Source organism: Heterodontus francisci, chromosome 5 (genome assembly GCF_036365525.1).
Source record: "Heterodontus francisci isolate sHetFra1 chromosome 5, sHetFra1.hap1, whole genome shotgun sequence".
Classification (NCBI taxonomy): domain Eukaryota; kingdom Metazoa; phylum Chordata; class Chondrichthyes; order Heterodontiformes; family Heterodontidae; genus Heterodontus; species Heterodontus francisci.
Window position 1 is genome coordinate 196,872,775 of NC_090375.1, and position 17,936 is coordinate 196,890,710.

Genomic DNA, 17,936 nt, shown 5'->3' on the forward strand with positions numbered 1-17,936 from the left:
ATGCTACCGTTCCCCTAACGTGCATCAGACTTGTATAATTTCATGTGATATCACCCAATACAAAGTTTATAACTCAGCCAGTGATAGGAAAGGGCTACAAAAATGGACAGAAGCTGTGACTGGTTTGACCAGCACCAATAAATCAGGATAAACAGATTTTCTGTTCATTATACACTTCATTACAGGTCAAAGCTGCTTTAGAAGAATTGGTGAGTGTAAAATGTCCAGACCACATAGCTACCTACACAAAAGGATATGCAGTCAAATATTTCAACGATTTTGAAGATGACTCCTCCATGGTATGTGTGCAAAATGAAAATCTAACAATGACTAAATCTTACGCTCAATTTATTACTTTGTCCAGAAAACAAGCTATTTTTTTAGTTATTACTTTCAAAGTATCACAAGGGCTTGGTATTGGTCACTCAGCTCTTAATCTGAAGATCTTGGGTTCAAGATCCACGCCCGAGACTTGAGCATATACTCTAGACAGTACTGAGGGAGTGCTGCACTGTCAGAGGGCCAGTACTGAGGGAGTGCTGCACTGTCAGATGGTCAGTACTGAGGGAGCACTGCACTGTCGGAGGGTCAGTACTGAGGGAGCGCTGCACTGTCGGAGGGTCAGTACTGAGGGAGCGCTGCACTGTCAGAGGGTCAGTACTGAGGGAGCGCTGCACTGTCGGAGGGTCAGTACTGAGGGAGCGCTGCACTGTCGGAGGGTCAGTACTGAGGGAGCGCTGCACTGTCAGAGGGGCAGTGCTGAGGGAGCGCTGCACTGTCAGAGGGGCAGTGCTGAGGGAGCGCTGCACTGTCAGAGGGGCAGTGCTGAGGGAGCGCTGCACTGTCAGAGGGACAGTACTGAGGGAGCGCTGCACTGTCAGAGGGACAGTACTGAGGGAGTGCTGCACTGTCAGAGGGACAGTACTGAGGGAGTGCTGCACTGTCAGAGGGACAGTACTGAGGGAGTGCTGCACTGTCAGAGGGACAGTACTGAGGGAGTGCTGCACTGTCAGAGGGACAGTACTGAGGGAGTGCTGCACTGTCAGAGGGACAGTACTGAGGGAGTGCTGCACTGTCAGAGGGACAGTACTGAGGGAGTGCTGCACTGTCAGAGGGACAGTACTGAGGGAGTGCTGCACTGTCAGAGGGACAGTACTGAGGGAGTGCTGCACTGTCAGAGGGACAGTACTGAGGGAGTGCTGCACTGTCAGAGGGACAGTACTGAGGGAGTGCTGCACTGTCAGAGGGACAGTACTGAGGGAGTGCTGCACTGTCAGAGGGACAGTACTGAGGGAGTGCTGCACTGTCAGAGGGACAGTACTGAGGGAGTGCTGCACTGTCAGAGGGCTGTACTGTCGTAGGGTCAGTATGAAGGAGTGCTGCACTGTCAGAGGGCTGTACTGTCGTAGGGTCAGTATGAAGGAGTGCTGCACTGTCAGAGGGTCATTACTGAGGGAGTGTTGCACTGTCGTGGGGTCAGTACTGAGGGAGTGCTGCACTGTCAGAGGGACAGTACTGAGGGAGTGCTGCACTGTCAGAGGGACAGTACTGAGGGAGTGCTGCACTGTCAGAGGGACAGTACTGAGGGAGTGCTGCACTGTCAGAGGGACAGTACTGAGGGAGTGCTGCACTGTCAGAGGGACAGTACTGAGGGAGTGCTGCACTGTCAGAGGGCTGTACTGTCGTAGGGTCAGTATGAAGGAGTGCTGCACTGTCAGAGGGCTGTACTGTCGTAGGGTCAGTATGAAGGAGTGCTGCACTGTCAGAGGGCTGTACTGTCGTAGGGTCAGTATGAAGGAGTGCTGCACTGTCAGAGGGCTGTACTGTCGTAGGGTCAGTATGAAGGAGTGCTGCACTGTCAGAGGGTCATTACTGAGGGAGTGTTGCACTGTCGTGGGGTCAGTACTGAGGGAGTGCTGCACTGTTAAAAGTGCTGTCTTTCATCACACGCCTGCCCGTTACACACCCCACCTGTTTTTTTTTCTCATTCCCGTTGAAGACAATGAGTATATAATTAGCAGCCAAGCTGCTACTTGCAGTTTTCTGCCCCCACAAATTGAATATTATCTCTTATGTTTCTATAATATGCAGTAATGGTACATCAAATGAGGCTAGTCAATAGAACTCATTTCCATGCTGCTTCAATTATTAATATTTAATTGAGCCCAATATTAAAATGTTTTTTTAAAATTAATTCTTGGGAGGTGGACATCACTGGTAAGGTCAACATTTATTGCCCGTTCCTAGTTACCCTTGAGAAAATGGTTTGCTGGGCCATTTCAGAGGGCAGTTAAGAGTCAACTACATTGTTGTGGGACTGGAATCACAAATAGGTCCAGACTGGGTAAGGACAGCAGGTTTCCTTCCCTAAAGGACATTAATGAACTTGTGGGTTTTTATGACAATCTGACAGCCTCATGGTCACTTTTACTGAAAACAGCTTTTTATTTCCATTTTTAAATTGAATTCAGATTCTCAAACTGCCCACAGTGGGGTATGAACTCTCATTCCCCGGATTGTTAGTCTGGAGTTCATCAGGAGAAAGTAATTTCCTGTTTCCTTTTTAACCTTGTAGAGCAGTTCTAAAGGTAGCCAGGTGACAGTGAAAACCGATGCTTTCTGTGGACGACACTGTGTAAAAAACCCCACATCGTTGTTTGGCTTTGCACAAGATCATCATCCATTTTCATTGAACATATACAAACAGGTGAGTCTAAAGCTACTTGGAGATGAACACAAACAGTTCTTGAAACACGCTGTAATCCAGGACTGCCTGCATTGGAAGTGGTTTCATTGTACGGGTAATCTGAAGAGAATGGCAGACTTTTAAGCCTGCTGCTTACGTCCATTGCCAATCGACTGGTTTCTATCTACAAGCCAATGTTCATGTGCATTTGATCCATGGTGCTCAGTGACACTGTTTCTTTTTGAAGGGTCATGGCAGGCCAATAAGCAAAAACATAAGAAATAGGAGCCGGAGTAAGGCATGCAGCCTTTTGCCCCTGCTCCAACATTTAACAAGACTGTGGCTGATCCTCTACCTCAACTCCACTTTCCCACCCTATCCTCATATCACTTGATTCCCAAGAGTCTAGCCATCTCAGGCTTGAATATACTCAACGACTGAGCATTCACAGCCCGCTGGAGTGGAGAATTCCAAAGATTCACAACCCTCTGAGTGAAGAACTTTCTCCTTGTCTCAGTCCTAAATGGCCTGCCCCTAGGAGATTAATTGTGAACTCTCCAGCCAGGGGAAAACAACCTCTCAGCATTCACCTTGTCACGCCCTCTAAGAATTTTCTACATTTCAATGAGATCACCTCTCATTCTTCTAAACTCCAAGAGAGTATGGGCCTATATAATATATATATATATATAAATCTTGTTTCCTTATTGGCTCAGTATCTGTGGGGACTGCCCGCTGTAGTACTGAACCATACAGACTGGGAAGCTCCCCAGCAGCTCCAGTGTTCCATTACCCAAAGATTTCTGCTGGGAGCTGACTCATCCTGGGTCAGTCGCCTCCTGACATTTGCCATCTAGGTTCACGCATAGAAAGGAGGCTTGAGGAAGGCAGGAAAGGGCTGCTGTCAGCGCCTGCAGTCAGGGAGGGGAGAGAAGTGGGACAGTGGGGAGGAGAATTTGGCTTTGCAAAGTTGCAGAATCACCAGCTCCAAAGTTGATGTTTCAATGAGTTGAAACATAAATTTTCATGCTTAAAGATCTTTACGATGCATGTTGGGCACTTTCCTTGGACCGTGACTGTTTATGCTGATTTTACCCCCGTGTTAAGTTCAGGCATATTCTAATAAGGTTGTGGGATACATGGCATGACTGCACATCGACATGGGTGTGGCGCTGGGTGTATTTTTGGGTCTTAACTTCAGGTTGTGCCCAAGGAGGAAACTTTAAATCTCTGTAGTTAGGTGATTACAAACTTAATTTCCATTGCATAATTTTAATAATTGTTAATATAAATGCTAATTGAATTTGACTCTTGTGATGGATTGCCATACATTTATTCTGCTCGAGCCACTGCTCAGTGCTCTCGAAGGTGTACAATAATGTCTTGCTCTGCAGTTTTTAAGTAACTGATTCTTGGATATGATATGCTAATAATGAAGAACAGTGCTGCTAATGTGACTTTAACCATGTGTTCAGCTTTGTTTTGCATATAAAGGTGTTTTGAGAAATGATCTCCATCTGTCGTTTAGTTACAAAATTGAAGATAGAAAATTTCAGAAGGATATTTGGTTCCAATACAGTTTTGCTCAAGAGAATCAGTAAGTATTGATGCATAAATATTATTTCATTTGGGTTTTACTTTATACTCTGTCCAAATATTGATCCATCTACCAGATTACCCATTACATAAATGCCACGGTCTAGAATAAAAGTAACTGACAATTGTCATCGGATATGAGAAGCAGTGGCCAGAATTTTATGCCCCCCCCCCCCCCAAAGAGCAGGCTGGGTGGCCAGGGGTAAGGGGGGCATAAAATGGAGTGGGAGGTGGGGGGGCCCCCTTCCCAGCATGCTCCCGCCTCCGCCGCCATTCTATGCGGGGCAGCGGTGGCGAGAAACAGCCTGCCCACCCCAGGCCAATCGAAGCCCTTAAGTGGCAATTAACCGCCACTTAAAGGCCTCTGCCCACCGCCACACGGATTTAACAGTTGGCAGGCGGGCAACTGAGGCCTCAGAAAAGCTGTCTGATAAATGTAGGCGGCCTTGTAACGGCGTGGGGGGGGGGGTGGGGGGACCCTCCTGTTCGGGCACCCTGTGCCTAATGGAGGGCTGCACCCAATATGTCCCAACCACCCCCAACGCCCAACTTGGCCCCCCCCACCCCACCCGTCAAACCCCCTTGCCTCGCCGGGGCCTGACCGATCGCCCTGGCGAGGCCCCAAATACTCACCTCTTTTCCGTGCTCTCCGTCATCTTCATCCGGAGGCTAGCTTGGTTGCAGTCCCAGCAGTGGCCACCGCTCCTGGTGGCGCTGCTGGAACTAAGAACTGCTGGCCCGCTGATTTGGCCAGCAACTCCATTAGGTGGGACTTCCTGACTCAATGAGTTGGAAGTCCTGCCTAAGACCAATAAAAGGCCTGGAGGTCATAAAATCCAGTCTGGACCCCCAGGCCCAGTGGAGGCGGGATCGCCACCGACTCTTCGGTCGGTGGACGACTCCCCTTTGCCCGCCGTAAAATTCCAGCCAATATATTGGAAGATAAACCTGCTCAGATTTCACTCTCAGCAGGAAGGCTTACTCAGCGGGAGTACTGATAGAACGAGATTCAGCATATGGAACCAAGTCTCAGTAAAATTACCCTTTGAAGTTCAGTTTTTAACTTATGTTGTGTATCATTGGAAAAATGAGGTAAGCCTACAGCATTGCATAATATTTACAGCAAAGCAAAACAATCGGTTAGAAAGCAAGGGGAAAGAACTTGTATTTATACAATGCCTTTCAAGACCCAAGGATGTCCCAAAACACAAGAGGTTCATGGGTTCAGGACCCACTCCAGAGACTGAGCCCCTAATCCAGGCTGAAACTTCTAGTGCAGTGCTGTCAGAGGTGCCATTTTTCAATTGAGATATTAAACTGAGGTCCCATCTGCACTCTCAGCTGGATGCTAGACATCCATAACACTAATCAAAGTAAAAGAAGAGAGTTCTCCCCGGTGTCCTGGCCAACATTTACCCCTAAAACAGATTACCTGGGCATTTATCTCATTGATGTTTGTGGGAGCTTGCTGTGCACAGATTGGCTGCTGTGTTTCCTACATTAGAGCAGTGACGACACTCCAAAATTACTTCATCAGCTGTAAAGCACTTTGGAACATCCTGAGTTTGTGAAAGGCATAGTGACTGCATAGTTGTTCTCCTGTACAGGAGAGAAGTTTAATCTTAAATAAACCCACACTCCCCCAAAAGGAGAGAATTTGCCCGATTAATGATCTGAGAAAACTTGATGGATAGGCTATAAGTGAATGGACATGGGGTGTCCAACCAATGGCCCTGAGCTCTGGCTATCAGAATTTGAAACCTATGGAACTCACTCCAGTTTACACTTCTACTTGTTTGCTGCTTCACTCTGTATAGTTTTATGAGCCAGGAAGTTTGGGAAAGGATGTTATCCCATTGGTGATAAAGTCTAAATCAGAACCGCAGGGCCTTTAGAATCAGCAACTTGAGACATGTGGGAATTAGTGGGACCATGAAGTGACACCAAGCTTCCATCGGGGTACCTATGCAGCACACAGATGTCAAATTTGCATCCTCCTGCTTTAGGAGACTCCCTCACTTGGGTTTAGAGTAGATTTTCAGCTTCCCATCTGTGGGTAAAACTGGTGGTCAGATTATAGAAATCTTTGTTTGTGGCTGTATTAACTTGAGAGGGATTAAATGTTCAGGCTTGATGTGCTGGGCTATACAGAACCTTAACTGAGTGCCTCTTGGTTCCAGATGGTCCTACACCTGCATCAATTTGCTGGACCTCATGCAATCCAAGTTTCCCGGTGGAAGAAGCTTTGAATTGAAGGCGATCCGTTTACACAGTAACGCACCAGGCCAGGATTTCTTTGTGGACACTGTTTACATTGGACAGCAGGCGACAACAAACAATCGAGATGGTATTTTTATTTTGTATTTAAAAGCTGAGTGAGGATCTGATCAGAATTCCGATACAGTGATATAAAGAAGTAACGTAGTGTAGAATTCATGTAGATTATTGTAAACTGCTTAGTACAGTTCAGCAGTGCCTAATCCTGGCCAGAAGCAATGGAAAGAAACACAAAGTAAGAAAAGGAACAACAAATCCATGGGGACCTGTTCACCTCTTTTAATGTGAACAGCTCTACAGCAAGAACACTGACCCTGAATCTGTAAAATCTACCCTAATGTTTCTGATGTTCCCTTCGAGCAACATAAAGGGTGAAGGAAATGGCATGGTTTTCTTGGTAAGGGTAGCTAGACATAGATGGGTAAATGGAGTTAAGGTACAGATCTAACAGAATGCTAGAACAGTCTCGAGGGGCTGAATGGCCTACTTGTTGGTACTATGTTTCCAGAGCTATGGAGGCATGAATTACAGAATGTTTGGCTTCTATCGGGACCTGATGATCTGAGACTATCGTATTAGGAGCTGGCATAGGGCTCTTATTGGACAATCTTGTCCAGAGCTTCCTTATCTACCCTACAAGGCCGGTCTGTGGTGACAGCTCACTCAGAGTTTCATTTTTGAAGTATTTTTCGGCGATCTAGTCGAGTTTGTGTACTATAAATTGTTCATAATATTTTGTTTTTAAATTCAGTGAATGGCATCTTTAATTTGCAGATATACCACTGAGAACTCGCCCTGCATTGTTTGACAAAGGAATTATTATTGAGCAGTTCATAGTTACCCAAGGAGGAGTTAATGATGCCAATGTGTATAATCAGTATGAAGTAACTATGGTTCCTCTCAACTGTAGCTACAACATTCCATTGCTGGAGGTTGGCTTTGCTCAGGTCAGTGTTATGTGGTATTTGAATCGAAACTGAAAAAGGATCAGCTTTTGGTGACTCAGACAATACTTTATTAATCTGCAATATTGTCAGAGAGACCTCCTGCCATGGTATATTGTTTCTGGTGTCTAGCAAGTGTAAGATCATGTCTTCTGGGCCAAAGAGAGATGAATCAGCATATTTTCTAAATGGAGAGCGACTGGGAACTGTTAGAGGAGTCAAAATACGCAAATGGTTTCAAGTTGGTGGAAAGGCACAAAAAGCACTCAGAAAGGCTAATGGAATGTTGGGTCTTATCTCAATGGGCCTGGAATACAAAGGGGAGGAGGTGATGCTTCATTTGTACAGAGCCTTGGTCAGACCCCATCTGCAGTAACTATGTTCACTTCTGGGCACCGCACCTCAGCAAGGATATATTGGCCCACATTGAACTTAATTCGTCCTAATCTTTCCCACTTACTTAATCTGGCTTTGTCCCTTTGCACCTGCCTGCTCACACCTGTACTACCTCCTACATATGTTTGGCCAGGTTTCAAGCACTGGAACCCCATGGGTCCATTTAGTCTGCCCATCCAAATGTTGCACCAGTTTTCTTACTGTAATTCTGGAACGAATGCCCTGTCTCCAGCTTCCTAACTGGAATGCATTCCATCTATTTTTTAAACCCTGCCATGGATTTCTGTTCTTCCACTCCTACTGATGATCTGTTTTGTGATTCTATCCCCTTCTGACTAAATAAAGTTAGTACATTTCCTATTTTCCAATAACTCTGAACGACTGTTTCTCCAATCTAGTTTGTGACAGAGGAGCTTTCTTGGATCCAAATTCCCCATACTCATTAAATCTTTAAATCCCTTAGTCAAGATTCCCCACCCCCACTCCCACTCCCACCCCGCTCCCTTATTCTGTTCTTTTCCAGAGAGTAAAGTCCCAAAGTGGACAACCTTTCAACGTAACGCAGCCTCCTCAGTTCAGGAATTCACTTTGGGGCATCCTCAGGACTCTCTCCAATCATTCTGCATCCTTCAAAGAAAGAAAAAAGTCTTGCATTTATATAGCGCCTTTCACAACCACCCAACATCTCAAAACACTTTACAGCCAGTGTAGTACTTTCTTTTACGGGTAGCCACTGTTGTAATGCAGGAAACATGGCAGGCAGTATACATACAACAAGCTCTCACAAAAAGCAATGTGATAATACCAGATATTCTGTTCTTTGTGATGTTAATTGAGGAAATAAATATTGGCCAGGACACTGGGGAGAACTCCCCTGCTCCTCTTCTTAACAGAGCCATGGGATCTTTTACATTCACCCAATCAGATGGGGCCTCAGTGTAACATCTCTTCTGAAAGGCAGCACCACCAACAGTGCAGCACTCCCTCAGTACTGCACTGGAGTGTTAGCCTTGATTATTGTGGTCAAGCCCTGGAGTGGGACTTGATGCCACAAACCTTCATAACTCAGAGACAAGCGTGCTGACCACTGAGCCACAGCTAGCACACATCTGTAGTATGGGGACAAAAATGGAGCATTGTCCTCCAGGTATAGCTTTAGTTCAGCCAAATACAACATCTCTCATTAAATCACCCCAAGCTATACATCCATCATTTTTTCTACTTGGGAGCACTGAATTGTTCTATTTGTCGAGGAAAGGTTTTTTAATGCAATGATGAGGCAATTTTCTGCTGCAGACTGCTGGGAATTAGACTGGCACCTTGTGAAAGTGGGATCAATTTTAAAACATGGCTCTGGAACATGATTACAGGATACAAATGCCTCATTCTTCACTGGTGACTGAGTGTAAGTTCTTGACTGGTGTTTTTTGGGAGGTTGGTTCTGACATTGTTCACACTGTTTTGGACACTCAACGAGGTAACAATCACACAGTGTTAGACCAATCTCCTGCTCCATCTTCAACAGATCTGTGGAACAGTGAGAGGACCTGTGTAAAAGTCTGGGTTTCACTGGGGCTTTCCCACCAATATCCCATCGAGGTTACAGTGGGAGATTGGGAGAAACCTCTGCAGAAATGGTAGGGAAATGTCTCCGCTTGGAAGTGTAACACTTGTGATGAATGTTTGTCCCCAGGCTGCATCCAATGGCATGAAGGATGAGATGGTTCACAGAGCAAGCACATGGCCCGAGGGGTCTGTTTTAAGAGTTCGCAGAACAGAAGCAGCATCTCCTCCAATCACTGGCACCTTGGATATTGAGATCTTTGGCAAATCTTTGAAAGGTAGGCAGAGAACACTGGAAGTGTTAGGGGATTTTTTTGGATACATCCTCCCAATCTATTTGCCTTCTGAAAAATCTCTTCATACCGAGGTAAATCTCGGCAGGGGGCACCTGTTCTGTGTGGAGTCTCACCCAACAGAATTCTAGAACTTTCCAGTTGTGACAATTAATCTCTGGAAAATCGGGCACAGTGGTCTAAGTACGTGATTCTCTGATCCACAGTGGGGAATGCATCCTGTTGATATGTAGTCTGCTGTATTTGTGCTCTGGGGTTGTGTACAATGCCTCCAAAGGCACATCAGTTTAATAAAGTAACAACAAATCCAGATAACGTTGACCTTAATCTTCATCGTGTTGTGTGGCACTATTATTAGTGCTAAATGGGAGAGATTTCGAACAGATCTAGCAATGCAAAACTGGGCATCCATGAGGCGCTGTGGGCCATCAGCAGCAGCAGAATTGTACTCAACCACAATCTGTAATCCCATGGCCTGGCATATCCCCCACTCTACCATTACCATCAAGTTGGGAGACCAACCCTGGTTCAATGAAGAGTGCAGGAGGGCATGCCAGGACCAGCACCAAGCACAGCTAAAAATGGGGTGTCAACCTGACGAAGCTACAACCCAGGACAACCCAGGTCAAACAATGTAGGCAGCATGCAATAGACAGAGCTAGGCGATCCCATAACCAACGGATCAGATCTAAGCTCTGCAGTCCTGCCACATAACGTCATGAATGGTGGTGGACAATTAAACAACTAACTGGAGGAGGTGGCTCCACAAATATCCCCATCCTCAATGATGGGGGAGCCCAGCACATCAGTGCAAAAGATAAGGCTGAAGTATTTGCAACAATCTTCAGCCAGAAGTGCCGAGTTGATGATCCATCTCGACCTCCTCCTGAAGTCCCCAGCATCACAGATGCCAGTCTTCAACCAATTCAATTCACTCCGTGTGATATCAAGAAACGACTGAAGGCACTGGATACTGCAAAGGCTATGGGCCCTAACAACATTCCAGCAATAGTACTGAAGACCTGTGCTCCAGAACTTGCCGTGTCCTTAGCCAAGCTGTTCCAGTACAGCTACAACACTGGCATCTACCCGGCAATGTGGAAAATTGCCCAGGTATGTCCTGTACACAAAAAGCAGGACAAATCCAACCTGACCAATTACTGCCCCATCAGTCTACTGTCGATCATGAGTAAAGTGATGGAAGGTCGTTGACAGTGCTATCAAGTGGCATTTGCTTAGCAATAAACCACTCAATGATGCTCAGTTTGGGTTCCGCCAGGGCCACTCTGCTCCTGACCTCATTACAGCCTTGGTTCAAACATGGACAAAAGAGCTAAACTAAAGAGGTGAGGTGAGAGTGACTGCCCTTGACGTCAAGGCAGCATTTGACTGAGTATGGCATCAAGGAGCCCTAGCAAAACTGAGGTCAATGGGAATCAGGGGGAAAACTCTCCGCTAGTTGGAGTCATACCTAGTGCAAAGGAAGATGGCTGTGGTTGTTGGAGGTCAATCATCTCAGCTCCAGGACATCACTGCAGGAGTTCTTCAGGGTAGCATCCTAGGCCCAACCATCTTCAGCTGCTTCATTAATGACCTAACTTCAATCATAAGGTCATCAGTGGGAATGTTCGCTGATGATTGCACAATGTTCAGCACCATTCGTGACTTCTCAGATACTGAAGCAGTCTATGTAGAAATGCAGCAAGACCTGGACAATATCCAGGCTTGGGCTGATAAGTGGCAAGTAACATTCGTGCCACACAAGTGCCAGGCAATGACTATCTCCAACAAGGGAGAATCAAACCATCTCCCCTTGACATTCAATGGCATTACCATCGCTGATCACTATCAACATCCTGGGGGTTATCATTGACCAGAAACTGAACTGGAGTAGCCATATAAATACCGTGGCTATAAGAGCAGGTCAAAGACTAGGGATCCTGCGGCAAGTAACTCACCTCCTGACTCCCCAAACCCTGTCCACCATCACAAGTTAGGAGTGTGATGGAATACTCTCCACTTGCCTGGATGGGTGCAGCTCCAACAACACTCAAGAAGCTCAACACCATCCAGGACAAAGCAGCCCGTTTGATTGGCACTCCATCCACAAACATTTACTCCCTCCACCACCAACGCACAGTGGCAGCAGTGTGTACCATCTACAAGATGCACTGCAGCAACGCACCAAGGTTCCTTAGACAGCACCTTCCAAACATGCAACCTCTACCACCTAGAAGGACAAGGGCAGCAGATGCATGGGAACACCACCACCTGCAAGTTCCCCTCCAAGTTACACACCATCCTGACTTGGAACTATATCGCTGTTCTTTCACTGTCACTGGGTCAAAATCCTGGAACTCCCTTCCTAACAGCACTGTGGGTGTACCTACACCACATGGACTGCAGCGATTCAAGCAGGCAGCTCACCACCACCTTCTCAAGGGCAATTAGGGATGGGCAATAAATGCTGTCCTAGCCAGCATCGCCCACATCCCATGAATGAATAAAATAAATGTCAGTGCTGCTAATGGGACAGATGCACTTCTATTAGCCTCCTACAGCTCACTTCAATGTAACTTCACATCTCCCCCTCCATATAACTCTGTCAGCGGTAGCTCAGTGGGTCTGAGTCAAAAGGTTGTGCATTTAAGTTCCACTCCAGAGTCTTAAGCACAGAATCCAGGCAGATTGTGGTCAGCCCTCGCATACTCATCTGAAGGCCAGCACACTTCGACAGGCGGGCGGGGGGGGTGGCGGGGGGGTGGGGGGGCGGTGGAATTTTATGCTCGCGGCAGGGGTCTTGACATCAGGGAAAACCGCACCGAGATCCCCGCTGCCACTCTTCTACGGAAGGCCCATCAAATTTAGTGCCAATCAGGCCCTTAACTAGACAGCGGCAGGCGTTCCATAGGATTTAGGACCCCACCACCGGAAGCTTTGCAAAGTTGCCGTCCAGTCAGAGGCAGTGCGATCGCGGATGCAGTGGCTGCTGCTGTAGCTGCAGCGAACTGGCACCGAGGAGCAGCACTGGAACCAGGCTCAAGGTAGGTCCGGGAGGGAGCGGGGGGGTCGCAGAGGAGAGGGGGCTCGGCAACAAGGGTAGCGGGCCCGCTTCTTTCTGATGCTGGGCCTGTCGTTCAGGCACTAAGTGCCTTTTAACGAGGGAGCCCCCCCCCACCCCCCACCAACCCCACTGAGCCAGGAAGCAGCCCACACAGTTTTTCATGCCGAGCTTCCCATGTGGTGACAGGACCACCCGCCACACAGGTAATTGCGGCTGCGGCAGAAAGAGGCCCTTAACTCGGGGCTAGTTACCCAGTTAAGAGCATCAATTGGCAGTGGAGAGGAAAGACTGTTCGCAGGCCTTCTCGCCCTGAACTAAATTTCGATGGAGGCGGGTTGGTGGTACCCACCACCCCTGCACCCCCTCCCGCGCCACCATCCCACCTGATTTTATGCTCTCCCCACCTCCGAACCCACTGCAGGGGGTAGCATACACCACATTGTGACTGAGTCCCTGCTCCTGGCCACAGCTTCCCCCTTCCCCACAGAGCTGCACCTGCTTTCAAGGGGATTTGCAAAGAGGAACTGGTGGCAAACTTTGTCACAGCACCATCCCCACTCTTTCTGAAAAGTTCTCAGACTCTGCCCCTCTCCCTGGTGGAATCTTGAGAGAGACATCAGGTCTGAGATTCCCGAAGTGAGAAAGTGCTCCACCAAGTGCCAAAATTATTTCATCATGAGATTGTTCTCCTTAGAGCAGAGAAGGTTGGTGGGGGGGGGCAGTGGGATTTAACAGAGGTGTTCAAAATCATGAGTTTTGATCGAGTAGATGAGGAGAAACTGTTTCCAGTGGCAGGAGGGTCAGTAACCAGAGGACACAGTTCAAATAATTGGCAGAAGAACCAGACGGGGAGATGAGGAGAATTTTTTTTTTTTTACACTGTGAGTTGTGATCTGGAATGCGCTGCCTGAAAGGGCGGTGGAAGCAGATTCATTACTATCTTTCAAAAGGGAATTGGATAAATACTTGTAAAGGAAAAGAATACAGGTGCATGGGGGCAAAGAGCAGGGGGAGTGAGACTAATTGGATTGCTCTTTCAAAGAACCAGCACAGGTATGATGGACCGAATGGCCTCCTTCTGTGCTGTAAGATTCTACCGGCAGGATTTTCAAGTCCTGCTGAAGTTGGGAAAGGAGACAGACAGGGCAGGAAAATAACTAAAATAACGACACCAGCCGGCTGGTTTCCCGGCCACATTCCCAGTGTCAGCCATTTTGGCCAAGGTATTTTCAGGGCCCAGCAAGGATGCCTGCCCCCACAAGGCCGTCAGCCAATTAGGCTCCTTTAAGAGCCTTTCTAATAGTAGATAATGGAGGCCAACTGGGATGTTCCAGTCAGTCCCCAGTCCCCCAACACGATGGGGGACACTTCAACTGCCTGGAGGCGGGCACGCAGCGGCAGGCCAGGGTGCCAGTGGTCCAGGCAGGCCCACAGGCCCTCCCTCCCGGCCTGGGTGCAGATGAAACCAAAAGCCGTCCTGTAGAGGAATTTCCCCACCCCACAATGGTGGCCTAGCTGCTTATCTTAATTTTTAATTAATTTTTTAAAAAATTGCTGAGAGATCACCTTCATGTTGAGGCACCCTGTCAATTGATTACCCTTTACTGCAGCTGGAAGGCCTCTGATTGGCCCTCCAGCTTCAAAAGCCCATCTGCCCCCTTTAATTGGGCAGGCAACCTGTCTCCATGCCAAATATGGGGTACCCCGGTCGAAATCCCAATGAATGGCTGATTCCACCCCAGGGACGGGTTTGAGACCCGGAAACAGTCCTGAATCCGGTTTCCCATCCCCGACGCAGAAATTCAGCTTTACGATTCTATCTTCAAGGCTTAGCAATCTTTTGATATTTTCTGTGACTTTCTTTATTATTTTTGAAGATTTGCCAGTCAATTCTACGGCCTCAGAAATGCAATACGCCTTACACACCATCCCTGAGATTGGGACTGTTTCTGTGACGAAATCAGGCAACTGTGCTGCCTGCCAGTGGACAGTGCAATGGCTTAGCAAGGCTGGCAATCAGCCCACCTTAAAGGTGAGACACAGACTCTCGTAAAATAAAACAATCGCCTTGATGGAATTCTCAACACGGTTCGACTTGGCTGTTGAACTTGTTGACCTGAGCAGCTGCATTGGAAGCGACAGAAGAAGTAAAAGTTGGACTAGGGTGTTCCGCTGGTTTTACTTCGACAGTCAGGATTTCATTCCGTCTCTCTTGAACCCCATATTAGTTGGTAGTTTAAATAAGTTGCTTCAGTTCCACTTCCCAACCCCGTGCCCTCTATCGCCGAGAAGGACGAGGGCCGCAGGTGCATGGGAACACCACCACCTTCCAAGTCACACACCATCCTGACTTGGAACTATATCGCTGTTCCTTCACTGTCGCCGGGTCAAAATCCTGGAACTCCCTCCCTAACAGCACTGTGGATGTACCTACCCCACATAGACTGCTGTGGTTCAAGAAGGCAGCTCACCACCACCTTCTCAAGGGCAATTAGGGATGGGCAACAAATGCTGGCCTAGCCAGCGACGCCCACATCCCCAAGAATAAATTTTAAAAAGAGCCACTGTGGTTGACAGGGCCCTCAACCTTGTCCGGCCCATTCCCCGCACCTCTACCCTCACCCCTTCCCCTCCCTCCCAGAACCGTGACAGGGTTCCCCTTGTCCTCAGTTTTCATCCCACCAGCCTCCATATCCAAAGGATCATCCTCCGCCATTTTTGCCACCTCCAGCGTGATGCCACTACCAGTCGCATCTTCCCCTCCCTTCCCCTGTCAGCATTCCGAAGGGATCGTTCCCTCCGCGACACCCTGGTCCACTCCTCCATTACCCCCACCACCTCGTCCCCGTCCCAGGGCACCTTCCCCTGCAATCGCAGGAGGTGTAATACCTGCCCATTTAACTCCTCTCTCCTCACTATCCCAGGCCCCAAACACTCCTTTCAGGTGAAGCAGCGATTTACTTGTACTTCTTTCAATGTAGTATACTGTATTCGCTGCTCACAGTGTGGTCTCCTCTACATTGGGGAGACCAAGCGCAGACTGGATGACCGCTTTGCGGAACATCTCCGCTCAGTCCACAAGCAGGACCCTGAGCTTCCGGTTGCTTGCCATTTCAACACTCCCCCCTGCTCTCATGCTCACATCTCTGTCCTGGGATTGCTGCAGTGTTCCAGTGAACATCAATGCAAGCTCGAGGAACAGAATCTCATTTACCGATTAGGCACACTACAGCCTGCCGGACTGAACATTGAGTTCAATAATTTCAGAGCATGATAGCCCCCCATTTTACTTTCATTTTTAGTTATTTTTTCTTTTTTTTTAACATTCTTTTTTACATTTTTTACAATCTTTTTTTGCATTTATTTCATTTCATCTTAGTTTGTTCAGTTTGCTTACCCACTGTTTTTTTCAGGTTTTTTTTCAGGTTTGCACTTGCTGCTGTTCAATATTCAGTGTATTTACACCTAATCTGTACTAATGTTTTGTCTTTCAACACACCATTAACATATTGTTTGCCTTTGCTCCGTGACTTTTTGGTCAGCTATGTGGCCTGGTCCAATTTAGACCTCCTTGGTTATCTCTTGCCCCACCCCCACCTCACTTGCTTATAACCTTTGACATTTCTAATATTTGTCAGTTCCGAAGAAGGGTCACTGACCCGAAACGTTAACTCTGCTTCTCTTTCCACAGATGCTGCCAGACCTGCTGAGTGATTCCAGCATTTCTTGTTTTTGTTTGAGCTGTAAATAATAATTGTTTTTGGGACATAGAGAGTAAAATTAAGTATATGGCAGTGTGATTTTGGAATTGCAAAATGCCACGTGTTAAACTGTATGTTGATTCTGTGTTGAACAGATTAATGATTCGAACGTTCGTGGACTCAATGCGAGAGTAACTGTTTACAATCAGAAGCAAGGAGGGCTGTTTAGTCAACGTCTGACTGGAGATCTGTTCCGGACACCACACACACAGCCCCAGGTACGAACGTACAGGCTCCGTCTTGATCCTGTCTGCAACTTGCATGTGTTTGCACACAGAGGAACAGGAGGAGGCCATTCAGCCCCTCAAGCCCATTTTGTCATGGCTGATCTGCGCCTCAATTCAATTTACCCGCCTTTGCTCCATATTCCTTAATACCTTTACCCAATAAAAATGTGTCAATGTCAGTCTCGAAAGCTCCATTTGACCCTGAGAATCCAAAACATTTTGTGGGGGGGGGAGAGAGAGAGAGTTTCAGATTTCTACTACCCTTTGTGTGAAGAACTGCTTGCTGACATCACCCCTGAACGGCCTGGCTCTAACTTTAAGGCTCTTCCCCCTTGTTCTGAATTCCCCCCACCAGGGGAAATAGTTTCTCTCTATCAACCCTATCAAACCCTTTAGCATTTTAAACACATGAATTGGATCTGCACACACATGCACATACCTGCACACGCTAACACTTTACGCATGCTCAGCGACCAAATTGCAGGAACCTGGCTGATTGTTTTTCCTTTCCCAGTTCATGTACAATAAGGCCATTTTAATATTCTAATCTTTCACAGGAAATATGGGTTACAAGACACAGAAAACGATCAGCTGCTCATTAGAAGGGGAATATTTAAGTCCTGATAATGGGGGGGGGGGGGGGGGCGGTTTTAACACTTTCGGCTCCTGCCCTGGTCTAGTTGGGGGGAAGGGGGTTGGAGTTGGGTGTTGTGGGGGCAGTTAAGATGGAGTGTGGGGGCATTTACCCATTCTGTTCCTGCCTCAATCTGGCCCACTGCAATCTCAACTTGCAGGTGACAAGAACCCTCATCCCGAGCCGGCTGGAGTCCCTTAAATTTGCCGGTCAGGTTGCGACGATGTGATTGGGCCTGGCGATGACTTTCGCCTGAGCGCGGGGGGAGCAGTGGCGGGTTTCTTTTGAGCCTCCTCAGGTCAGGTCCACCCAGCCTGATCTGTTTCGAGCTTCCCCCTAGCTCAGCCAGAACTCGATCAGCTTCTACTTTGACTTTTCCAAATTGAGCATCAACCCCACAGTGTATTGTTGTGGACATGGGGCTTCACAGCATGAATGTAAATCTGGAATGAGCATGCTGCACGAAAGCTGAGCCATTCTGTAACAACATGAGCC

The 17,936-nt window shown here is 47.6% G+C and overlaps 1 protein-coding gene across 1 annotated transcript in view; it reads left to right on the forward strand.

Moving 5' to 3' along the window:
* pkhd1l1.1 (PKHD1 like 1, tandem duplicate 1) overlaps positions 1–17,936 on the forward strand; it is a 258,831-nt gene that overhangs the window by 86,199 nt on the left and 154,696 nt on the right. The window contains exons 20-27 of the mRNA XM_068032692.1: positions 186–299; positions 2,576–2,707; positions 4,162–4,283; positions 6,463–6,629; positions 7,334–7,506; positions 9,593–9,740; positions 14,697–14,851; positions 16,676–16,798. Of these exons, the coding sequence (XP_067888793.1) occupies positions 186–299; positions 2,576–2,707; positions 4,162–4,283; positions 6,463–6,629; positions 7,334–7,506; positions 9,593–9,740; positions 14,697–14,851; positions 16,676–16,798 (1,134 nt within the window). The remainder of the gene's footprint in view (positions 1–185; positions 300–2,575; positions 2,708–4,161; positions 4,284–6,462; positions 6,630–7,333; positions 7,507–9,592; positions 9,741–14,696; positions 14,852–16,675; positions 16,799–17,936) is intronic.